Source organism: Dendropsophus ebraccatus, chromosome 8 (genome assembly GCF_027789765.1).
Source record: "Dendropsophus ebraccatus isolate aDenEbr1 chromosome 8, aDenEbr1.pat, whole genome shotgun sequence".
In the NCBI taxonomy this organism is placed as follows: Eukaryota; Metazoa; Chordata; class Amphibia; order Anura; family Hylidae; genus Dendropsophus; species Dendropsophus ebraccatus.
Window position 1 is genome coordinate 67677647 of NC_091461.1, and position 26580 is coordinate 67704226.

The 26580-nt window shown below is 44.0% G+C and overlaps 2 protein-coding genes across 2 annotated transcripts in view; one reads left to right on the forward strand and one right to left on the reverse strand.

Moving 5' to 3' along the window:
• Window positions 1-26580, reverse strand: part of CDH23 (cadherin related 23) — a 671672-nt gene that overhangs the window by 87779 nt on the left and 557313 nt on the right. The window lies entirely within an intron of this gene.
• The window catches only part of VSIR (V-set immunoregulatory receptor), a 40580-nt gene that overhangs the window by 11147 nt on the left and 2853 nt on the right, over window positions 1-26580 (forward strand). Inside the window, exons 2-6 of the mRNA XM_069979171.1 lie at window positions 17030-17395; window positions 20495-20548; window positions 21985-22092; window positions 22806-22833; window positions 25446-25633. Of these exons, the coding sequence (XP_069835272.1) occupies window positions 17030-17395; window positions 20495-20548; window positions 21985-22092; window positions 22806-22833; window positions 25446-25633 (744 nt within the window). The remainder of the gene's footprint in view (window positions 1-17029; window positions 17396-20494; window positions 20549-21984; window positions 22093-22805; window positions 22834-25445; window positions 25634-26580) is intronic.

A 26580-nucleotide genomic window follows, 5' to 3' on the forward strand; every position in this document is an offset into this window, starting at 1 on the left:
TCCATACCCTCTGTAAAGTATGGTACATGGGAAAAAGCCCTAAGGATATGTTCACACATTGCGTTTAATGCACGTCAGTTAACACTATTTTGCCATGAATTGCGCAATTAAGATAAAATATCCATTCCGTCAAAATTTTGGAAAAAATACAGCTTTTTTATAGCAAAATTGCAAATTTGTCTCAAAATAGCGCTAATTTAACGTGCATTAAATGCTGTGTGTGAACATAGCCTGAATGTCAGGTAGGATTGATCAGCAACATTGCTCAGGTGCTTTGATGCCAATTGCCAGCCACAATTGACCAGAAAAAGGCTGTTACTGGTGTGTCACACATTAATACATTTTGTAATTATTGAATACAGAGACAGGAGTGGCTGTGAAAAGAAACGTTTCAGCCTTTCCTTTATAGATGTTCTCCGCTCCTCTGTTATTAGAAGCCAGAACCACCAACCAACCCCCCCCCCCCCCCACACACACACACACACGGAGTGATTATTAAGCGATAGTGTAGCAATAAACACCTAACATAAAATGTCATTATTCTTCCACTTTATGGGCATTCAGTTTCAAAAACAAGAAACTTCACCATTACGTGTAAAGTGGTTATTACACTATGTGAAGTTAGGGCAATAATTGTGTTTGTAGAAGCCGTGTCTGTCTGATTTCTGCCTGTCAGACAGTCACACGCTAGCTTTACTACTGTCCTATGTGAATGACTGGAAACAGCAGACTAATAGGTTACATTCTGACCACAAGGCAAGACCGTAACTAGCTGAGAATGAAGGTGTATGTGAACTTGCTGTGTACTCATCTCTCTGTCTCTAAGTGTGTGCATTGTGGTAAATTATCTGAGATCACAATAGGTTTAAAGGGAACTTGTCATCACTTTTGTGCTGCCTGAACCACATGTCATCAGAGATGATCCTGGTGGCCTCTGTCTGCCCAGCAGGACCTTGATTGATAGATCTGTCCCTATACCCAAACAAGGAAAGATCTATGAATCAAGGCTGGTGAAGTGGGGAGAAGCTCCCAGGGTTTGCCCTGATGACTTGTGGCAGAACCTTAGTGGTGCTTTTTCAGTGCAATTTAGGGTCATTTCACTCACACAGATATCTGACAGGTTTTTTAAGCCAAAGCCAGGAACAGACTATAAAAAGAGAACGGATACAGGACAAACAGGTTTCTCCTATTTTCAAATCCATTCCTGTTTTTGGCTTCAAAAATCTGTTAGATGTGTGTTCAGCTCTGGCAGAATAGGAGCAGAATGCAAGAAGAATTTAAGCCCCCATAGACTTCTATAGGATTCCTCTAGCAGAATCCGCCCTATGGCCCCGTTCACTCTGAGCATGAATGTCGGAGTTCTGCAGCGGAATCCCGCCGTCCTTAGTGTCTCACTGTGTGAAGGAGAGGGCGCGCGTGCGTCCGCTTCGTCCCCTCTCTGCTCAAAGAAATGACATGTTATTTCTTTGAGCGGAGAGCGGCAGCAGCGGAGAAGAACGCGCCCTCTCCTTCACTCAAAGCAGCACACTGAGCACGGCGGGAATTCGGACGTTTTTGCTGAGTGTGAATGGGGCCAAAGAATTGACATGTCATTTCTTTCGGCAGAAAATGGATCAGCAGCAGGAAATTCTGCAGTGTGAACAACAGAGCAGAAATCCCATTGAACGCAATAGGACATTGCTCTGTACATATTTTACGGGAGTAATTTCAAGCTGAAATAAAAGCGGATTCCTCTTCAATTCCTCACCTAATTTCTCACCTATTCCTCAGTGTAAACCCAGCCTAAGGTAGAACCTGAAAGAATAGCAGGCCTGCCGGGGCATAAAACCTGCAGCATAAGTCCCCTTGCCCTATGGGTTTTAGTTGCAGCATGTGGATAAGATTTGTTAAAAAGTTTCAATGCCAGAGAGCAGAAGGTTTTAGCCATCTTCTGTTGCCTGGACAACCCTTTTAACTAGCACCTAATGGTGCCTTTACACAGAGAGATTTATCTGACATTTTTGAGGCCAAAACCAGGAATGGATTTGAAAAGAGGATAGATCTCAATCTTTCCTTTATGACCTGTTCCTTGTTTATAGTCTGTTCCTGGCGTTGGCTTCAAAAATCTGTTAGATACATCTCTCTGTACCCTAAGTTTTCATATGAGGTTTCACCTAAAGCTGTGTTCATTTATTGTGGTAATGTTACAGCAACAATACAGTTTTTACTGAGGCACAAATTCTGTGTTTCAGTGGAAATCCTTGTTACTGCAATGTGTGAAAACTGCCTTTTGAGTGTATTCACATTTGCAGGTTTTCCAAATGTTATCAAAATGTTAGTTACATAAATAGCAATTACATATAAAGCTCTGGTTTTGCTTACCTGTTGTATTTTTTATGGCAACAAAAAATCCGGTGGATGTAGACATTATAGAGTATCTGAGCAGTGTAAAAGCTGTAAGTCAGGCCCTGGATGAAGTGTAATCGACAACTAATGGTGCGTTTACACAGAGAGATTTATTTGACAGATTTCTGAAGCCAAAGCCAGGAACAGACTATAAACAGGGAACAGGTCATAAAGGAAAGACTAGGTTTCTCCTATTTTCAAATCCATTTCTGGCTTTGGCTTAAAAAATCTGTCAGATAAATCTGTCTGTGTAAACACACCTTAAGGGTACGTTCACACGCACCGGATCTGCAGCGGATCCACAGCAGATTTCATCTAAATAACTGAACACGGCATCAAATCTGCACCATCAAATCTGCTGCGGATCCGGTACGTGTGAACGCACCCTAAGGCTGCATTCACATGTTCCATGCGGAACACGGATGTGGAATGCCTGTAATGGACTGTACAGATATGAGCCGCGCTGTAACGACAGCCGTGCGGCTGTTTCATTACTGCGCAGTCTCATATCTGTACAGTTCCCCTGCTCCCAGCATCTAATTACAGATGCTGCCCAGACAGGGGGATAAGTCCGTTACAGGGATTCCACGTCCGTGTTCCGTGCGGAACACGAAACATGTGAATGCAGCCTTAGGAGGGAGGGGTGGGGAGGTGTTCTCTAACAAGTGTCTCTTATATTTTCTGATACTTCTGGTTATGCAAACCACCACAGTGACTATTTATATTGGAAAATCTCACTACAATATGCCTGTAGTCGATCCAAGGGTGTATTCGGATGGCAGGTGTCTTCTAACAATCAATATATATTACTGACTTGCTGTTTCTTCGATTCCTTATTAGATGAGGACACTCTGTGCAGCATAGACATCTAAAGCTCTTGAGCATGCTGACTAAAATATTGTCTTTAATTGATGACTCACAAAAGCTGCCACATATTCTAATGAAAGAACCTGCCTTTGGAGCTGTCCATCATCTAAACCGCAGATTTTGTAATGCAGCCAAGAAAACAGTAACGCTTCTCATGAATAAGAAACTTTCACTAAACAGAGAAATTGGTGACACCGCTGTTAATATAAACAAAAATAAATATCCGTAAATATACCAGTATTTCCCTTGTATTTCAGGCACAAAAGTTTTTAAACACTTGGGCACAGAATTCTTTATGTGCAATGTATTCAAGGTTTGAAAAGATGGCAAAACATTCCATTTACAGGATCCTCAGCAGATTTGATATCAATGTAACTAAATAACTGAACACAGCATAAAATCTGCGCCATCAAATCTGCTATGGATCCTGCATGTGTGAACCCACCCTTAGGCTACAAACCCACTTGCCGGATCCGCAGTGAGTTCCTTGCTGCGTTTTTGCAGTGAGACTCGCTGCAGATCCTGGCCCTATACTTTCAATTACAGGCAAACACGCAGCAGGGATGTACATCCCTGCTGCGAGTTTGTCTGTGACCCGTCCCCTTAACCCCCCGGCTGCCGGAGCTGATACTTTACCTGATCAGGTGAAGCATATGCTCCAGCCAGTCGCCCGCCCGCAGCCCCTTGAACACTTCTCGCAGCCGCGGCCGCCTGCCCGCTTGATCGCGCCCCCCCCCCCCCCCCCCCACAGCTCCAGCCGCCTGATGGCTCCCGATGGCAGTGGATTTCGCAGTAAACTCACAGCATGAAATCCGCTCCGACCCGTTGTGTGTGAACCCGCCCTTAAAGCGTAATATAAAGTATAACTCTCCTTTCATCCTACTGGATACATTCCCACTTTTGGTGAATAAAAAAACTAAATGAAAAACTGTTTTAATACCATAGTGGGAAATAGACCTAACATTGTGTTGTTGGTCAGTCAGAAAATATATATTCTGGTGCAGTGCTGCACAATCATGTTTATCCCTACTGGCTGAGGGAGACGCTATCAGCAACAATCAGACACCCCAGAGGAAAGGCAGAGGTGGCATCTTCCGGGAGTGCTACTTCCTGCATTATTCCCAGCTGATCATGACTTAATATATGATTTCTTTGTGCTGGGTGAGGACTGGAGATTACTAAATCCAAATATGCTCTGATTTTGGATTTGAAAATATGGATTTGCATTTTTTTCCCCATGTATAATGCTTTCTACTACACCACAAGTATAAATTGTACAATTAGGCATTTACACTATGTGATTGTCTTATTGGATGGCCGTAATTTTAACGCCAAAATACAGCCGCAAAATTATTGTTGTCTGAACATAGCCTAAAAGTGCTGTTTTCTCCTCTTAACATCAATAAGTACCTAGGGAATTTGGTGGCAGGTACCATAATAGAAACAAATTATTAGAGGTAAGGGAATTTACAGGATTAGCGAAGAGCTTCATTAACTCGGTATTCGGCTTATCAGCAAGCTGCCTTTGAATTCCATGCCGCTCTGCTTCGGGTGCCTGGAAAGGCTGGATCTAGTCCTGGGAAACTTCTCCCGATTTTCCAGAACTAGCTTCAGCTTATCCAGGCACCCTGAGCGGAGCGGGAAAGAGTTCAAAGGCAGCCGTCTGATAAGCCGACTGCCAAGCTAATAAAGCATTTTGCTTGTAAAAATCCTGTAAATTTGCTCTTCTCTACTAATCATCCATGTAGACATTTATACAAATTCACTCCTTAACGTCATTACAAACTTTTCATATTCTCAGAAAGAGCAAGGGCCAAGGTAGCCAGAAACCTGTTCATTGCTGGTAACAGTTTAGTCAGAACATTGCACAAGGCTACATGCCATACATCAAAAGTTATTCTTTTCAAATGTCTGGAACCTTGAAGTCTATAATAGTTTTGCATGCTGGCATTACAGACAAACCAAGGAACGTCTTACTATGATGTACACTGTATATTACATATGTTGTGTCGAATTGAGAATGGAAATTTGCTGCTGACATCAAACATTTTGGGTTGTTTCAACTTATATTGTGGCTGGTAAACAAACAAAGTGTCCTCCATACACATTGCAGTCATTATTTAATGCTGATAGCATAGGATGCTGTATACACACAGATGAAATACTGCTATACTTTTCTTCTGCAGCATTTTTTTCAGGTCCATGTGACAAGTCTGCCCTCCTATTTTATTGGTAAAAGCTGCCAGTCAGGGGTCTAGCAAGGCCGGGCATGTGCCCCAGGTTTATTGATCTAGCAAGACAGGGTGTGTGTCCCAGGTTTATTGATCTAGCAAGACAGGGTGTGTGTCCCAGGTTTATTGATCTAGCAAGGCAGGACATGTGCCCCAGGTTTATTGATCTAGCAAGGCCGGGCATGTGCCCCAGGTTTATTGATGTAGCAAGGCAGGACATGTGCCCCAGGTTTATTGATGTAGCAAGGCAGGGTGTGTGCCCCAGGTTTATTGATGTAGCAAGGCAGGACATGTGCCCCAGGTTTATTGATGTAGCAAGGCAGGGTGTGTGCCCCAGGTTTATTGATGTAGCAAGGCAGGGTGTGTGCCCCAGGTTTATTGATCTAGCATGGCAGGACATGTGCCCCAGGTTTATTGATCTAGCAAGGCAGGGTGTGTGCCCCAGGTTTATTGATCTAGCAAGGCCGGGTGTGTGCCCCAGGTTTATTGATCTAGCAAGGCAGGGCATGTGCCCAGGTTTATTGATGTAGCAAGGCAGGGTGTGTGCCCCAGGTTTATTGATCTAGCAAGGCCGGGCATGTGCCCCAGGTTTATTGATCTAGCAAGGCAGGGTGTGTGCCCCAGGTTTATTGATCTAGCAAGGCAGGGTGTGTGCCCAGGTTTATTGATCTAGCAAGGCAGGACATGTGCCCGAGGTTTATTGATCTAGCAATGCAAGACATGTGACCAGGTTTATTGATCTAGCAATGCAGGGTGTGTGCCCCAGGTTTATTGATCTAGCAAGGCCGGACATGTGCCCCAGGTTTATTGATCTAGCAAGGCAGGGTGTGTGCCCCAGGTTTATTGATCTAGCAAGGCCGGGCATGTGCCCCAGGTTTATTGATCTAGCAAGGCCGGACATGTGCCCCAGGTTTATTGATCTAGCAAGGCAGGGTGTGTGCCCCAGGTTTATTGATCTAGCAAGGCAGGGCATGTGCCCCAGGTTTATTGATCTAGCAATGCAGGGTGTGTGCCCCAGGGTTATTGATCTAGCAAGGCCGGGCATGTGCCCCAGGTTTATTGATGTAGCAAGAAAGGACATGTGCCCCAGGTTTATTGATCTAGCAAGGCCGGGCATGTGCCCCAGGTTTATTGATCTAGCAAGGCAGGGTGTGTGCCCCAGGTTTATTGATGTAGCAAGGCAGGGTGTGTGCCCCAGGTTTATTGATCTAGCATGGCAGGACATGTGCCCCAGGTTTATTGATCTAGCAAGGCAGGGTGTGTGTCCCAGGTTTATTGATCTAGCAAGGCAGGGCATGTGCCCAGGTTTATTGATGTAGCAAGGCAGGGTGTGTGCCCCAGGTTTATTGATCTAGCAAGGCCGGGCATGTGCCCCAGGTTTATTGATCTAGCAAGGCAGGGTGTGTGCCCCAGGTTTATTGATCTAGCAAGGCAGGGTGTGTGCCCAGGTTTATTGATCTAGCAAGGCCGGGCATGTGCCCCAGGTTTATTGATCTAGCAAGGCAGGACATGTGCCCGAGGTTTATTGATCTAGCAATGCAGGGTGTGTGCCCCAGGTTTATTGATCTAGCAAGGCCGGACGTGTGCCCCAGGTTTATTGATCTAGCAAGGCAGGGTGTGTGCCCCAGGTTTATTGATCTAGCAAGGCAGGGCATGTGCCCCAGGTTTATTGATCTAGCAATGCAGGGTGTGTGCCCCAGGTTTATTGATCTAGCAAGGCCGGGCATGTGCCCCAGGTTTATTGATCTAGCAAGGCAGGGTGTGTGCCCCAGGTTTATTGATGTAGCAAGGCAGGGTGTGTGCCCAGGTTTATTGATCTAGCAAGGCAGGGTGTGTGCCCAGGTTTATTGATCTAGCAAGGCAGGGCATGTGCCCCAGGTTTATTGATCTAGCAAGTCAGGGTGTGTGCCCCAGGTTTATTGATCTAGCAAGGCAGGACATGTGCCCCAGGTTTATTGATCTAGCAAGGCCGGGTGTGTGCCCCAGGTTTATTGATCTAGCAAGGCCGGGTGTGTGCCCCAGGTTTATTGATCTAGCAAGGCCGGGTATGTGCCCCGGGTTTATTGATCAAGCAAGGCAGGGTGTGCGCCCCAGGTTTATTGATCTAGCAATGCAGGGTGTGCGCCCCAGGTTTATTGATCTAGCAAGGCCGGGCATGTGCCCCAGGTTTATTGATCTAGCAAGGCAGGGCATGTACCCCAGGTTTATTGATCTAGCAAGGTCGGGCATGTGCCCCAGGTTTATTGATCTAGCACGGCAGGGCATGTGCCCCAGGTTTATTGATCTAGCAAGGCCGGGCATGTGCCCCAGGTTTATTGATCTAGCAAGGCAGGGCATGTGCCCCAGGTTTATTGATCTAGCAAGGCAGGGCATGTGCCCCAGGTTTATTCATCTAGCAAGGCAGGACATGTGACCAGGTTTATTGATCTAGCACGGCAGAGTGTGTGCCCAGGTTTATTGATCTAGCAAGGCAGGGTGTGTGCCCCAGGTTTTTTGATCTAGCAAGGCAGGACATGTGCCCCAGGTTTATTCATCTAGCAAGGCAGGACATGTGACCAGGTTTATTGATCTAGCACGGCAGAGTGTGTGCCCAGGTTTATTGATCTAGCAAGGCAGGGTGTGTGCCCCAGGTTTTTTGATCTAGCAAGGCCGGGCATGTGCCCCAGGTTTATTGATTTAGCAAGGCAGGACATGTGCCCCAGGTTTATTGATCTAGCAAGGCCGGGCATGTGCCCCAGGTTTATTGATCAAGCAAGGCAGGGTGTGTGCCCCAGGTTTATTGATCTAGCAATGCAGGGTGTGTACCCCAGGTTAATTGATCTAGCAAGGTGGGGCATTTGCCCCAGGTTTATTGATCTAGCACGGCAGGGCATGTGCCCCAGGTTTATTGATCTAGCAAGGCAGGACATGTGACCAGGTTTATTGATCTAGCAAAGCAGGGTGTGTGCCCACGTTTTTTGATCTAGCAAGGCAGGACATGTGCCCCAGGTTTATTGATCTAGCAAGGCAGGGCATGTGCCCCAGGTTTATTGATCTAACAAGGCAGGACATGTGCCCCAGGTTTATTGATCTAGCAAGGCAGGGTGTGTGCCCCAGGTTTATTGATCTAGCAAGGCAGGGTGTGTGCCCAGGTTTTTTGATCTAGCAAGGCAGGACATGTGCCCCAGGTTTATTGATCTAACAAGGCAGGACATGTGCCCCAGGTTTATTGATCTAGCAAGGCAGGGTGTGTGCCCCAGGTTTATTGATCTAGCAAGGCTGGGTGTGTGCCCAGGTTTATTGATCTAGCAAGGCAGGACATGTGCCCGAGGTTTATTGATCTAGCAATGCAAGACATGTGACCAGGTTTATTGATCTAGCAATGCAGGGTGTGTGCCCCAGGTTTATTGATCTAGCAAGGCCGGACATGTGCCCCAGGTTTATTGATCTAGCAAGGCAGGGTGTGTGCCCCAGGTTTATTGATCTAGCAAGGCAGGGTGTGTGCCCCAGGGTTATTGATCTAGCAAGGCCGGGCATGTGCCCCAGGTTTATTGATGTAGCAAGAAAGGACATGTGCCCCAGGTTTATTGATCTAGCAAGGCAGGGCATGTGCCCCAGGTTTATTGATCTAGGAAGGCAGGGTGTGTGCCCCAGGTTTATTGATGTAGCAAGGCCGGGTGTGTGCCCCAGGTTTATTGATCTAGCAAGGCCGGGTGTGTGCCCCAGGTTTATTGATCTAGCAAGGCCGGGTATGTGCCCCGGGTTTATTGATCAAGCAAGGCAGGGTGTGTGCCCCAGGTTTATTGATCTAGCAAGGCCGGGCATGTGCCCCAGGGTTATTGATCTAGCAAGGCAGGGTGTGTGCCCCAGGTTTATTGATCTAGCAATGCAGGGTGTGCGCCCCAGGTTTATTGATCTAGCAAGATCGGGCATGTGCCCCAGGTTTATTGATCTAGCAAGGCAGGGCATTTACCCCAGGTTTATTGATCTAGCAAGGTCGGGCATGTGCCCCAGGTTTATTGATCTAGCACGGCAGGGCATGTGCCCCAGGTTTATTGTTCAAGCAAGGCAGGGTGTGTGCCCCAGGTTTATTGATCTAGCAATGCAGGGTGTGCGCCCCAGGTTTATTGATCTAGCAAGGCCGGGCATGTGCCCCAGGTTTATTGATCTAGCAAGGCAGGGCATGTACCCCAGGTTTATTGATCTAGCAAGGTCGGGCATGTGCCCCAGGTTTATTGATCTAGCACGGCAGGGCATGTGCCCCAGGTTTATTGATCTAGCAAGGCAGGACATGTGACCAGGTTTATTGATCTAGCAAGGCAGAGTGTGTGCCCAGGTTTATTGATCTAGCAAGGCAGGACATGTGCCCCAGGTTTATTGATCTAGCAAGGCCGGGCATGTGCCCCAGGTTTATTGATCTAGCAAGGCAGGGCATGTGCCCCAGGTTTATTGATCTAGCAAGGCAGGACATGTGCCCCAGGTTTATTGATCTAGCAAGGCAGGGTGTGTGCCCCAGGTTTATTGATCTAGCAATGCAGGGTGTGTGCCCCAGGTTTTTTGATCTAGCAAGGCCGGGCATGTGCCCCAGGTTTATTGATGTAGCAAGGCAGGACATGTGCCCCAGGTTTATTGATCTAGCAAGGCCGGGCATGTGCCCCAGGTTTATTGATCAAGCAAGGCAGGGTGTGTGCCCCAGGTTTATTGATCTAGCAATGCAGGGTGTGTACCCTGGTTTATTGATCTAGCAAGGTCGGGCATGTGCCCCAGGTTTATTGATCTAGCAAGGCAGGGCATGTACCCCAGGTTTATTGATCTAGCAAGGTTGGGCATTTGCCCCAGGTTTATTGATCTAGCACGGCAGGGCATGTGCCCCAGGTTTATTGATCTAGCACGGCAGGACATGTGACCAGGTTTATTGATCTAGCAATGCAGGGCATGTGCCCCAGGTTTATTGATCTAGCAAGGCAGGACATGTGACCAGGTTTATTGATCTAGCAAAGCAAGGTGTGTGCCCAGGTTTTTTGATCTAGCAAGGCAGGACATGTGCCCCAGGTTTATTGATCTAGCAAGGCAGGGCATGTGCCCCAGGTTTATTGATCTAACAAGGCAGGACATGTGCCCCAGGTTTATTGATCTAGCAAGGCCGGGCATGTGCCCCAGGTTTATTGATCTAGCAAGGCAGGGCATGTGCCCCAGGTTTATTGATGTAGCAAGGCAGGACATGTGCCCCAGGTTTATTGATCTAGCAAGACAGGGTGTGTGCCCAGGTTTATTGATCTAGCAAGGCAGGGCATTTGCCCTTAGGTTTATTGATGTAGCAAGGGAAGACATGTGCCCCAGGTTTATTGATCTAGCAAGGCCGGGCATGTACCCCTGGTTTATTGATCTTCCAAGGCAGAGCGTGTGCCCCAGTACAAATGCACAACTACATGGGGTCACTGATGTCATTCCTGATAGCTAGCATGTCACCGTGGACTGATATATCCCAGGCATCATGATAGCTTATGCAAAGAACATACTAACTAAATTTAAATTTTACTGTGAAATATACAGTATTTGTTAGTCTTTTGGTCATTTTTTTCCAACCAAAATCAGGAATGGGACTGACAGGCCAAAATTATTATGAAATGATTTGCTTGTTTGTTTTAAACCCACTCCAGGTTTTGGTTGAAAAAAAAAAGACTGATGAAAATACTGTGTGCGAACAGAGCCTAAAGCAAAATGTAACAGGGATGGGTCTCCTCCACACTGTACAGATATGACTTGAGCCTTGAGTGCTTGTGCATATGCAGTTAGGGTCCTATTACACTGAGCGATTTTTAACGACTAATGATAAACAATCACAAACAAGATTTATTGTTAACCTGAAATCGGTACGATCGTTCACTATATTACACATGATACGATCGTTATTGCGATCCTTACTATGATCGTTTATTCCTTCTGATCCCAGCAAAACAATGAACAATGTGCAATTACACTGAACGATTAGTGAACAAATGCGGAACTTGAGCGAACGAATGTGGAATTACAGCAAACGATTAGCGACCGATTAACGATAATTTTAGGTTCAGATCTAAATCAACGATCAATTACACACAACCAATTTTTCGATTGTTGCCTGCAATTGCACAGAACGATTATCGTTTAAATTCAAACAATTTAATGATTTTTCGCACAATAATCGTCTTGTGTAATAGGGCCCTTACTCTCCATGTACGTAATGTGACATACTGTATGGAAGAAGCTCAGAGAGTATGCTGTTAACACATGGTTTATATGTTATAACTGTATACGGAGAAGAAAGAATACCAGGAAAAAAGCAGAAATCCAGTATTACACAACAAGATTATTCTTCTCTCACAGCCATTACAATGGTCGTTTACATTGCATTGTTCTCGTCGCTTCCATGCACTTCGGTTTCCTGGCGAGCTCCTTGTTATAAATGAGTGTCAGCCCTTCCTTTGAATTCCTTAGAGACCAGACTTTTGAATAAAGTACTTCCTATTGAAATATCCATCACTGGGAATCTGTGCTAACAACGTGCTGTCAAAGCATTTGCTTTACAGTGTATGTATAAATGGCAATTTCTGATTATAGGTCTTTAAAGGGAACCAGTCAGCACGATGGTGCTGATATGGTTCCCAGCAGCATAGTATACTCTACTGTAGTAAGTAAGCTCTACTGTGCAGCTTGTGGAGAATACCAGCTGCGTCTGCAGCAATAGCTTTACAAAGGGGAAAAAGAAGTTTTATTATGCTGCGTGAGGCCAGATGAGGGGTGGCAACTAGTCATCTGGGCGGGGAGCCACCTGTGACTAGTCACAGCTCTCTGCCTGTCAGCATGCAGTTCGGGGATGATTGACAGGCTGAGAGGCCTGTTAGTGGCTCCCTTTAAAGTCCTCTGTATGCAAACATTGCAAAAATTGGGGAATTTGTATTAAAGGGGTATACTTATTCTTTGCTTGAAAGGATACCAAGCTGATTGATGTACCTTGTGGATTCAGGAATTCGACTTTGTCATGTCCCAGGACTTGGTTTCATTCAGTGACATATATCTATATGTTATACAGCATTGCCTGTTTTTAGTTTGACCCTCCTGTCTTGCTGTACCCTAGCTGTGATGTTACAGCTCCTCCCCTCTCCCTCTTGTTGGCAGCCATTTTCTCCTACTGTTATGTGCAAGCTTTCTGCATCCTGCTGTTGATCCTGGTCATTTTATATTCTTTTTCACACCATTGTAACCAGCATTTCTACAACATATATGACTGAAATAAACCTGGAATATTTCTACATGCCGCTGCAATGGAGTTTAGCTATCTGTCAATAAGTTGCTTGGAGTAAGTACTGAGAGAATATAGATACAGGGAGTATCTCATACACCCCACACTTACAGCCAGGTTCCTTATTTATTTATTTTAGGCACCATAGCAGGCTTGCAAACACCTTGAGGCTATGTTCACACTGCATATGTTTCCGGCCGTAGTTCGTATGCCGCCGTACATGTGCGGCTGAAACTACGGGCGTGGGAAAAATAGACATGCGGCCGGATGTGTATAAATCACGAACATAAGCCCGCAGTACAGTTATGCTTCCCTAGCTTGTTTTGAAGCGATCTGAAACAGGTCATTTACTTGGAAATCTTCGCCAAGCCCAATAAAACTCACAGAACCTTTTGGATCGAAAAATCAAGTTCAATTTGACTGAAATAAGTACTCCGTACGGGACCGCATGGAAATCCACGGACGTGAATTGGAACATTTCCGTCCTCAAACAATGGTCTTGTTCATTTTTCACTGCGCCGTATACGATCCGGCCATAAGCTCATACGTAGTGTGCACTGTGTGGCCGTATATCGTATACTTTCAAGCGAACGCATCAACCTCAAAACTACGTGCGTATATTCGGGGTTCGCACTACAGACGGAAACATACGCAGTGTGAACATAGCCTAAAGGGGAGGGAGGGTGGTTGGTAAAACCTCGCTACTCCCAGCACAGTGGTACATGTCAGCAGCTCCCATTGGCCCAAAATGGGGCTTATTACATGGTTGTATATAATATACAAATATTTTTAAGATGCAGCATGTGCTATTTTCATCCATTTTGTGGATAGAAAACACCCGTTGAAGTCTATAGAAAGGATTTATAATATGAAGACATCCATGTGTTCCATATTTTATGTGTATTGCATCACTATTTCATCTGAATTGCACCTGGTTTTCAAAATGTAGTTTAACTTCCTCCCTAGAAGACAGCTCATCCGTACTTACTGTATAGAGTCTGCATACTGATGCAATACTAATGACATCCCCATCTTATTTCATATATTACAGAATATGTCCATAATTTCGTAGCATGGATGACATATACTGTATGGAACTTGTATGCAAACAGGTCTTAGAGGTTGGGAATAGTGAATTTTTAAGTTTGGCCGAACCTGAACAATCAGCATGTGACTCTCGGCAGCTGGGAAAGAAGGCTGTATGTGGCTGTATACATGTTTTCCAACCTCTCCAACTGTCAGGAGTTAAATGCTGAGCATTCAGGTTCGGCCGAACTCGACCATTTGGCAGATTTGTTCATCACTAGTTGTCAATAAACCATATAAATTGAATCTGTCAGCTGTGATTCAGGTTCCAAGCTGCTGACACTGTTAGATAGGTCAAGACACGAGTTACGAGACACAAGTTAATTTTACTCTTTAAGTATACACCAATAGGCCACCTAATGTCCATATTTCTGTGTCTCGACCAGCAACCACGATTTTTGATGCGCAAAACAAACAAATACTTGCATGTGTACTGCCTATTGTACATACAAGGTGAACTAACTGAGATGTCAGAAACCACAATGTGGGTTTTGCAGATAACCTTTAGAAGTTTACCTTGCAAACTTCCTGTACTTCCACCTTGATAGTATGTTGTCACTTTCTTAGCACACATTACTAGATATACTTTGTCTAATGTGACTGACGTATCTGCTTGTATTTAGAACATTAATATTTGACATAATTTTGTACATTTGGCATCCGACCTAAGGTAGTACATATGTGTTTAGAGTGATTCTGCGGTATGCCGATGGGAACAGAAGAAATGGCTGGGTCAGAAAAGGCAGTCTATTGCAGTACAGCAGTTGAATGCAACCTTTATAGGTGTTTTTCTATAGTCTGCTATGTAAGTCATTGCTTACAAACTGTATACCATATTTCAGTCCTACAAAGTAAATGTTCATTGACTCTGAATATTTCACTTAAAATAGGCCACAACTTCCCCCCATGAATTTACAGCTCTTATGTGAGCAGGAACACTGCCACCTGCTGTCAGCACTGCTTCTGTCTGTCCTTAGTCCCAATCTGTCTTTAAAGGAATCAGAAAAACATGTCTGCTTTCTTCTAAAACAGTGCCAATTTGGTCCTTGTCTCCATTTACTTCAATGGTCCAGTACTATCCATAAACTGGGGACAGGTTTGCCACTGTTTTTAGAAGAAAGTCAGTGGTTTCAATCTGTCAAAGTGATCAGACCACAACCCATTACTAGAATCAACAGGGAGAAGCGTGAAGCTGAGTAGTTCTCTCCTATTCTCTGTGCGCACGCTCCCATCGGCTTACATCATGAGTTCATGCCAGTCATGGGGCACAGAGCTGGAAGAGAATGCACTTAGAACAAATGTCTCCCAGATTGCTCTAGCAATTGGTGTGTGTGTATGGGGGGGTCTGGACCCCTATACGCTGACCAATCACTTTTGACATCTTTACAACATGTGAAAAGTTTTTTAAAGTGACAGTGCACATTTAAGTACTAAGTGGATGCCCCATAGAAGGCCTAATGCATTGAAGTCTCCCAGACCGCTTATTGAATGCAGAGATAACCACAAGTCTGCAAAATCTTGTGTGTGTGTGTGTGTGTGGACACACTGTGTGGCACCTTCTATATTGCATCTAAAGTAGTTCTGCACTGGGGCAAAGGACAAAAGGCAGAAATGTAGTAAAATGCACATGAGACAGCCAGGGCCGATTCTGGGGTTTCTGCCGCCTGAGGCAAACCTCAGGCGGCCGCCCCTAGTGATGGCCGGCATCCGCCCCCCCCCCCCCCCTGCAGCCAGCCGCTCACCTGTCCCACGCCGCAGCCGGCCCGCGCTCTCCGCTGTCTCCACATCCCGTCAGGTCTCGCGATGTCACCCTGCAGCTGTCACGGACCTCCAGGCTGTGGTGAGTGAGTGGGGTGATCGGGTCGCGCAGGGCGGCCCCGTGCGACCCGATCACCCCAGCGCGTCCCCCACCGACCCCGGGCACTCACCACAGCCTGGAGGTCCGTGACAGCTGCAGGGTGACATTGCGGGACCTGACGGGATGTGGAGAGCGCAGGCGACGGGACAGGTGAGCGGCCGCTGTCATTTTTGTTAAGTGATACTTAACAAAAATTACAGCAGGGGGGACATAATGCCGCCCCCTGCCGGACCGCAAAATCTGCCGCCTGAGGCGGAAGGCTCATTCCGCCTCATGGCAGAAGCGGGCCTGGAGACAGCCACATGCATGAGTTTAGATGTACTGAGCAGACCTGTATATTTTAGTTGCCAGATTAGGAAAAACCATGTCCAAAAATGATACCTTTAGTCAATATATATTAAAGATATAAGAGCGAATTACAGGGATATTCTCTGACCCCTGTGTTTCAGTATAAGTTGGTTAGTATCAGGTAAATCAGGTACAATACCCCTTTGTAAAAAAAGATGATATCTTCTAACTAGCAAGGATCTGTTTACTAATAGTCATTCATATGTTGATGCCTCATACAATACACATAGTTCTGAATAGAAAACAGATCATGGAAAATAAGACGTGAAAGCAGATCTGTCCTATTTACCTATTCATCAATAACAGTTGGTAATGTGCACTTTATGGCAGTGTGTATGATGCAGAAAGAACTAAACAAATGTAAGAAAGGGTTATACTAAGCACTGGACTGCTGCTGCTTAGAGGTACACAATCCAAGCTCACTCTCTCTCCTGCACATAACAGGATCTATGTCCTGGTCCTATTTCTGGTGTTCCTAGTGCCTCTGTTACTGAGACTGGACTGAGCCTAACAAAAGGCAGTTAACAGCAGATTGTAAAGAAGAGAAATACCTAGTGGGCAATACTTAAAGTGAATGTACCATTAGTACATCGTTTTTTTTTTTTGTTTTTTTTTTAACACAAATAGACCGGTTTATTGCCATACGTCGGCCGTGCATTTAGAACTGGAGGTGGGCCCGTCAGCCCTAATTCTAATGGAGCCACTTTACAGAGGGGAGGGGGTTTAGTCAGAATCGGCACCGTGTGCGGTTCAACGGAAGGACCGTGGTATCTGCATTCCTGTGCTGGCACCGGTCTATTCATGTAAAAAACATTCTTCTGAGATAAGGAGTCATTATTGATATATGTATATATATACAGATATCGTACAGATCACATTGGCTATCACATGGAGGGAAGCTGTATGAAACAATCGTGACTATTAAAGTCATTGCAGTCCAGAACATTTTACGTTTCCATTTACAATAGTTTTTGTTTTTTCTTATTTCTGCAGATCATATAGATGCATACAGTGTGACGGCTCGATACATAAAGTATATCTGTCCAGAAGGCCAGAATGTAAACCTCACATGTACCATCACTGGACACCCAAAGGATCAACATGAACAACTGGCCATACATTGGACTTACAGTAGGGAAAGAAACCCAGACTGCACTGACAAACATTCTGGGAACAGGACGGACAGTGACCATCACAACGCACATAAAGGGGGCCAGCTACATGGCAAGGTGTTTCACAAAACCCTTACAAACATCTCAGTACTGGACAGTGGCGGCTACTGCTGTTTTTTGTTCGAGACAAATAAGAAACATTATCGACGCCTGTCCCACAGTTATATAGACTTTCAAGTGAAAACAGGTAATGTTTGTTTTTAAGCACATTATAATGCTAAACTAAATGCATTTCTACCATAATATATTATCTAACATTATATATAACTAGTCCACATGCCAGTGTATGTACCATCATAATTAGAGATGAGCGAGTACTAAAATGCTCAGTGCTCGATACTCAAGACTAGGGATGGTCGAACCTGCCGAGGTTCGGGTTCGCATGAACCCGAACGCTCAGCAGCAGATTCCCGCTGTCTGCCCGCTCCGTGGAGAGGGCGGATACAGCGGGAGGAATGCCTGGAAAACTGGGATACAGCCTATGGCTATGGCTGTATCCCAGTTTTCCAGGCGGTCTTTCCGCTTGATCCGCCAGCTCCACGGAGCGGGCAGACAGCGGGAATCATTACTGAGGGTTCGGGTTCGTACGAACCCGAACCGAACTCGGTTTGGACCATCCCTACTCAAGACAAATATTTCCCAAAGCTCGGGTGCTTGTTTCGAGTAACGAACCCCATTGAAGTCAATGGGAAATTCAAGCATTTTTGCAGGGGTCCAAAGCTCTGCACATTGAAGGTTGCCTGAAAACCTGGAAACCTCAGAAAATGATGGAAACAACACGAAAATGGACAGAAACCAGCAATACAATTTGCTAACCCAGACCAAGATGGGCAAGGCACATGTGCTGGCACCATGTGCACAGGACACTGCACAGTGAGGTTAGGTATAGCAGAACTACAGATCCCAGCCAGCCAAGAGAATGTCAGCAACAGGACAAATTGACTACTTACAGCTGCACTACAAGTCCAAGCCAGCAGCCAAGAGTAGCAAAAAATAAATATTTTTTAAAAATGTTAAACCTTTAGAAGGACTGTTGGGTTCTTCGTGTCGGATTCCTGCTTAACCGCACACTAATTCCCTGCCTAACACTCTTCCTGACAGACAGCAGCTCTCTTCCTATGCTCATCCAGCCTGCATCTGAATCAAGCATCGCGGGACCTGATTCCTTTATGCCCAGGTCATCTGATCTGGCCAGCCAATTGCTGCTATCGCCATCTAAGGTTCCCATGTGATGCTACGAGCTCCCAAAGACTCTCCTGCATGATAATTGGATGAAAAAAAGCTGCCAAAATGCAGGAAGAGGAAGATACCATTGTCTAGAGTATCGCGAGATGCTCGTCTGAGTAACAAGTACCATCGAGTACCCTAATACTCGAACAAGTACCAAGCTCGGACGAGCATGTTTGCTCATCACTAATCATAATGCAGATGAGACTTAAGTGTAAAGTACTAAGGGGGAGATTTATCAAAGGGTGTAAAATTTAGACTGGTGCAAACTGCCCACAGCAACCAATCACAGCTCAGCTTCCAGCTCTGGTGAAAGGAAAGAGGAGCTGTGATTGGTTGCTGTGGCCAGTTTGCACCAGTCTAAATTTTTATATCATTTGATAAATCTCCCCCTAAGATTTCTAAGGAGATCTATATCACATAGAAATTATCAAGACTGATCTATCAGATGGAGGACTTATGTGATCCCTCAGCATTGTACAGTGACACTGGATTTATCTATATAAAAATGAACAGCGCTCCATAGTGTAGAAATCAGGCAGAAGGGCATCAGGAAAAAGAGAAAATGGAGATTCTCACCTGATGGTGTTGTGCAAATACAAGGCACAACACACTTCATTAAGACACTTGAGAAAGGGATTGGTGTGACCCTGAAACGCGTTGTGTCGGTTTTTAAAATACATTTTTAGTGCTTTATTTTGTCTTGTTTTTTTACCTGGATCTGCACCCGTTGCACCCAGTTGTGGAGTGGAGGATTTTGTTGCTGTTACTTGATTCATCTAGATGTGTACTTTTCCACAAAAATCCTGGTACATCTGAGGCTTCTGTGGCCTTCACTGATATTTATGCTTGTAGCTACAATTTACCTCTTTGTAAACACTTGGCACGCTTGGTGCAAAGTGTCAAAGTTGCAAAAGGTGGTGTTTGTGAAACATTTGGGGTTTTTGACAAACACTCTTGACGTTGAAATGATAAATCCCATCCTTACTGGGCTGATGCCTGTTTGGGGTATTCCCATCTCTAACCACTGAGACCCCTTACCTATCCTTAGAACAGGGATGTATCGTCCCCACAATGAATATAATGCTTTTCCTATAATCTCTATGGGACCACCGGACATTTCTGAGTTCCGTGCAGATATGGTGAGTGCTCCTTTTATTGTAGGCAGGATTGTGTCTCTGTTCACAGAATCACTGGAGGCCCCAGCTGTCGCCCCCCCCAATCAGCTTGACATCACATGCAGATATAGTATTATCATGATTACAGTTAACAATAAATGAAATTGGAAATGAAAGCCCAATGTTAATCAAGACGTATTGTATATTCAGATATGTAAAGATATATACACATATGTATTATTTACACCACAGTACTACTATGGGTAGTTACTTGATAACTCCAGATCCTTTATCAGCACATGACAAATTTAGAAAACCGCAAACATGAGATACCCAATTACATCATGTCCACTATGTGAAAATATAGCCCTCATCTTGTATTTGGCCGCTATCCAACAGTTTTAACTACAGTACTTCTCATTAATATTTTAATCATTATAGGGGTTATCTAGTGCTACAAAAACATGGCCACTTTCTTTCAGAGACAACATGACTCTTGTCTCCAGTTCAGGTGCGGTTTGCTATTAAGCTCCATTCACTCTGGAACTGAGCAGCAAAACCCCGCCCAAGCTGGAGACAAGAGTGGGGCTGTCTCTGGAAGAAAGTGGCCATGTTTTTGTAGCACTGGATAACCCCTTTAATATCCCTGCCTTGTCACGCCCCCCCCCCCCTGAGCCCGCCAGTCGGGTGAGCTGGGCGTACAGCAGGCATACGCCAGGGAGAAGGGTCAAGCCTGGACCTTCTTCCTGACATACGCCTAGGGCGGACTGTTCATAAATGTCCCTCCCAGACCCTGACCAAAAAATCATGTCTATAATGTCTATAGTACATATATAAAGTTTTTTGAAGTGACAGGGAGACTTCAAGGTATTGCTAGTTGCAACAAAAATGGATTCAACATGTGATCTTATAGTATTTCTTTTCTGTTTCTTATCCTTTAGATGACCCGAATCTTCACGCATGTTCACTTCAGTCACATGACCAGGACAGTGATGGTGAGAGGGTGATACATTACTTTTTCATTGAAAGTATCTAGAACACGTTAATTACACAATCTGGGCAACTTGAAGCATATGTGAACACTTTTTGTTTGCCTATACATTGCTTTAACACATTTGTATTACTTTAATAAAACTTCATTAGATTAAATGAAAAAAACTAGGTTTTTCTCTACCGATGAACTTCCATTGACTGGCAGCAGTAAGTGTGGCACGGGCTCCTCTACTACCACCAAAGTGTCGGGAACTGCAGGGCTGTTTAGACTAGCAGAGAGGTGCTAACAATCACCACTCTCTGTGAAGAGCCTGCCATGCTCTGCTGTAGCGGCCCATGTTACCCCTTATTGCTGCCACTCAACAGAAGTTAAATAGTAAACTAACAACTATGCATATATTTTAATGAATTTCTATTACAAAATAATATTGCTTTATTAAAGCACCGAATTCACAAGAAAATCCCTGGAATATCCCTTTCAAGCGTAACTTTGATTCCTTGCTGGCGACAGGATAATTCCTTGCTGTTAAAATCCTGCCGCTGGCATGTCTTTTCGGTTGTGCTCCGATGGGGGAATTGATTCGGCAGTGCCATTGACTGTATGCACTCATAATGCAGTCATTAGCACTGCCGGATAGATTCCGTCCTTGGTGCACCCCAAACAGACAGGCCGATGGCAGGATTGGAACAGTGTATCCTGCTGCTAAGGAATGATAGTTACGCTTAAGACTACTTGTACGTGTAGGTCAGGTGCTCAACTATGTGTTGCAATCAACGTCAGAGCTTGACTTTGCCATAAAACTGGTATCTAAATACATTTCAGAGTTATTCAACTTTATTGAATCCTTCAATAGGTGGGTCATTAAATCATTCAATACCTGGGTCATTAAAGTGCCTGCTTTAAGAAAAAGATGTCCCAGGAGGTGTCATGAATACTTGTCTTCTGTCATAGCATCTCATCATCCTAGACTATAATGGCATCCATAAACATAACTTTTTCAAAATCACATTATGAGCAGGGACTTAAAGGGCTACTCTGTCACTTTTTATATATGGCTGCCCTTATATACAACATAGTAAACATCTCATTCTTACCTCACCATGCTCCCCCAGTGTTCTCTTGCAGTGTCTTCAGGCTCCCAGCTGAACGCTGCCACTAACCCCTCTGAGATGACCTTGTCATGGCAGTGTCAGCCTGTTCCGCCAAGCGCAGACAGCGGCATTCCCGGTCTCAGTCAGTAACTGACTAAACAGGCTGTCACTGCTGAGACAAGACCGACCCGCAAGTAGCGGTGGCAGCAGCAGCATTCAGTGGGGGACTCTGAGACAGGAGGAGGCCAGATTGAAGTACAAGGTCGTCTTTTTGAACCAACTTTTTTTGCAACTCTTGAAAGCTAAGGTTTGAATAAAGTATAATAATGACATTTTTCCTCTTCAGGTACAACGGCGGCAGCCTTGGCAATAGTGGCCTGTATTGTTGGACTCCTGTGTATGCCTCTCATACTAGTGCTGGTTTATAAACAACGGAAAGCAGTCACTGCCAGACGTATGTATTCTAGATATAAATATGCCATGTTGTGATGAAAAGTGTACCTATCATTTCGGCGGCAGGATACCCTGTAAAAATCTTGCTGGAGGTGCTGTTGACTGCATACACTTTTTTTAGTGCAGTCAATGGAACTTCCAGAAGAATTCCATCTCCAGTGCACACCTGAACAGCACCAGCAGGATTTTTACATTGAATCTTGCAACCATTATGAAATGAGATGTGATGGCTACACATATACAGGATCTGCTGCAGATTTGATGGAAGACAAAATAAAATCTGCAAATCAAATCTTCTGCAAATCCTGTACTGAACACTAAACAATTTAAAAAAAAACACCACCACAGACCTCTAAATAAATATGGTGCATTGCTTAAATCTCTACGTACATAGCCATACACTTGCATCACTAAACTGTGGATTTTTTTAACTTTTGCCTTTGTTCACATCAACTTTTCTGCTTTATTTTTGGAGTGAGAAGATAATAATATTAATAATAATAATAATAATAATAATAATTTGTAGTTGTAGTACTTGTAGCAGTAGAAGTATTCAATATATTTTACATATTAAATGTATACCTGAAATGAGAAAAGGGCCTATATTCTCAGAAATGTAAATTTAGAATATTTATATTTACCAGCAAAGTAAAGAGAAATGCTATAGTATATGATGCAAGCAATCACAAATAAACTTTTACTTTTGTTTCCTAGGAGCACAGGAATTAGTGCGGATGGACAGGTATGTAATAGTTTAGTATGTTTTTATGCAGAGGTGGAAACACTAACTTAGAGGCTTTGGACACCTTTGTACTGATTTTATATATATATATATATATATATATATATATATATACACACTATCGTTCAAAAGTTTGGGGTCACATTGAAATGTCCTTATTTTTGAAGGAAAAGCACTGTACTTTTCAATGAAGATAACTTTAAGTAAATGACTATTCTAGCTGCAAATGTCTGGTTTTTGGTGCAATATCTACATAGGTGTATAGAGTACACATACATATACAAAGATATAGCAGATCTCCCCTACACTACAGTCTATATGTATTATAAGAACTGAGAAGGGGATGTAGTGTTAATGTAATAATACTGGGTTCTAGTTACGAACACAACACCTATATAGAAACAACTGAACCTCCATAACTTGTAAACATATCAAAAAATACTTTATTAGATAAAAAGCACATACATTTAAAAATCGTACAACACAGTGAACTGCGACTGAGAAAATACGTTAAAAACCAACAGGAAAAACATACAAATGAGGGGTACTACTGTCAGGCAATGTTTAGAGAGTTGATCAGGAACCCAGTACAATTCATTGGTATATTACCATAAGCTCACCCTGAATCAACTCTATCAACACAAAAATTATACAAAAATGAGTTGTCTTACCCAAATGGATATGATGTACCAGCCGGACAGTTGCCCCCACCCCAACGCACGTTTCGGTGAACAACCTTTATCAACCTTGATAAAGGTTGTTCACCGAAACGTGCGTTGGGGTGGGGGCAACTGTCCGGCTGGTACATCATATCCATTTGGGTAAGACAACTCATTTTTGTATAATTTTTGTGTTGATAGAGTTGATTCAGGGTGAGCTTATGGTAATATACCAATGAATTGTACTGGGTTCCTGATCAACTCTCTAAACATTGCCTGACAGTAGTACCCCTCATTTGTATGTTTTTCCTGTTGGTTTTTAACGTATTTTCTCAGTCGCAGTTCACTGTGTTGTACGATTTTTAAATGTATGTGCTTTTTATCTAATAGTATTTTTTGATATGTTTACAAGTTATGGAGGTTCAGTTGTTTCTATATAGGTGTTGTATAGGTGTATAGAGGCCCATTTCCAGCAACTATCACTCCAGTGTTCTAATGGTACAATGTGTTTGCTCTGTGGCTAGGAAGGCTAATTAATGATTAGAAAACCCTTGTGCAATCATGTTCACACATCTGAAAACAGTCTAGCTCGTTACAGAAGCTACAAAACTGACCTTCCTTTGAGCAGATTGTGTTTCTGGAGCATCACATTTGTGGGGTCAATTAAACGCTCAAAATGGCCAGAAAAAAGAGAACTTTCATCTGAAACTCGACAGTCTATTCTTGTCCTTATAAATGTAGGCTATTCCATGCGAGAAATTGCTAAGAAATTAAAGATTTCCTACAACGGTGTGTACTACTCCCTTCAGAGGACAGCACAAACAGGCTCTAACCAGAGTAGAAAAAGAAGTGAGAGGCCGCGTTGCACAACTAAGCAAGAAGATAAGCACATTAGAGTCTCTAGTTTGAGAAACAGACGCCTCACAGGTCCCTAACTGGCATCTTCATTAAACAGTACCCGCAAAACACCAGTGTCAACATCTACAGTGAAGAGGCGGCTGCGGGATTTTGGCCTTAAGGGCAGAGTGGCAAAGAAAAAGCCATGTCTGAGACTGGCCAATAAAAGAAAAAGATTAAGATGGGCAAAAGAACACAGACATTGGACAGAGGAAGACTGGAAAAAAGTGTTGTGGACGGATGAATCCAAGTTTGAGGTGTTTGGATCACAAAGAAGAACATTTGTGAGACGCAGAACAAATGAAAAGATGCTGGAAGAATGCCTGACGCCATCTGTTAAGCATGGTGGAGGTAATGTGATGATCTGGGGTTGTTTTGGTGCTGGTAAGGTGGGAGATTTGTACAGGGTAAAAGGGATTCTGAATAAGGAAGGCTATCACTCAATTTTGCAACGCCATGCCATACCCAGTGGACAGCGCTTGATTGGAGCCATTTTTATCCTACAACAGGACAATGACCCTAAACACACCTCAAAATTGTGCAAGAACTATTTACAGCAGAAGCAGGCAGCCGGTATTCTATCGCTAATGGAGTGGCCAGCGCAGTTACCAGATCTGAACCCCATTGAGCTGTTGTGGGAGCAGCTTGACCGTATGGTACGCCAGAAGTGCCCATCCAACCAATCCAACTTGTGGGAGCTGCTTCTAGAAGCGTGGGGTGCAATTTCTCCAGCTTACCTCAACAGATTAACAGCTAGAATGCAAAAGGTGTGCAATTCTGTAATTGCTGCAAAAGGAGGATTCTTTGCCGAAAGCAAAGTTTGATGTAAAAACAATGTTATTTCAAATACAAATCATTATTTCTAACCTTGTCAATGTCTTGACTCTATTTTCTATTCATTTCACAACGTATGGTGGTGAAGAAGTGTGACTTTTTATGGAAAACACAAAATTGTTTGGGTGACCCCAAACTTTTGAACGGTAGTGTGTATATATATATATATATAGATAGATAGATAGATATGTGTGTTTCAGTATGGATTATTCATTCTTTTAGTGATGCAGGAATTGGAGGTGTTGAGAATCCTGTCTTTGATGATCCCCCTGTTGGAAATACAGAGCGGAGGCCCAAGCTCACTTTCATGGCAAGTCGTCTGCCATCAGATTCGGGTCGTCATCTGCTCTCCGAACCCAACACTCCTCTCTCCCCATATGGGCCCAATGATTGTTTTTTCCCCTCACTTGGTAAGTTTGTGCCTGCAGCCAAACCGGTATCTATCCATTTATATGGACTGCCTAAATTCTTATTGTAAATTTCTGTTTGTCCCCTCAAAAAACACTTTTTTTTAATTTGAAGCAGCAATAAGTGAATATCTAAATGTTTTTTTCCCATTTCAAACATGAACAGCCTAACCTCAGGCTGGCACCTGCCTCCCTGCTACTGAGCTGTTCTTCAGGATTGCTGTTGGCATCCTGAGTATAGGCCATCAATATTTAAAAAATCCCTTTAGGGTCCATTTACACGTGTAGGAGCTGCAGCAGATATAATGTTGTGTTCATTGATTTAGATTACAATGATACCTGCAGCATAAAGTCTGCAGCTTCAAATCTGCAGATCCTGTTCATGTGAATATATACTTAAAGGGGTAGTCCAGCAAGGACCCATTTTTCAGAATGCCTGAGAAAGGGGTGGGTGAAAAAAATAACATACACATCTCCCTGGCTCCTGTGCTGCCACTGTAAATTGTCTCCCACTGATTTATCCAGGTCCCAGCTGTTTTACTTGCATCTATCAGACATTTATAGTGCAAATTAGCGCTGATTTAAAAATGTCACTCTGGGTAAAAATGTATTGGTTTTAAAAACTGACCCACTGGTGGCGAAATGTGCCCCTCAGCAGGTCAGATTTTAAAAGAATATATTTTTTTCCCAGAAGAACACCACTAAAAACCACCTTGTAGGGTAGGGTGAATCGGAACCCATCAACCTACCCCCCCCCCCCCCCGCTTAGTGAGGTGGCTGCAGTTTTTCATTTCAGTTTAGCATTTTCCATCTGTACACATGCCAAAGCGTTAAACATTTAATGAAATTCTTGGAGTGACAGCACTAAGGCTTCTTCTGCAGCCAAAGAGCCCACTGCATGTCCAAGAACCTTGCTGCAGCTTATCTATGAGATTCCACAGACAGATTTT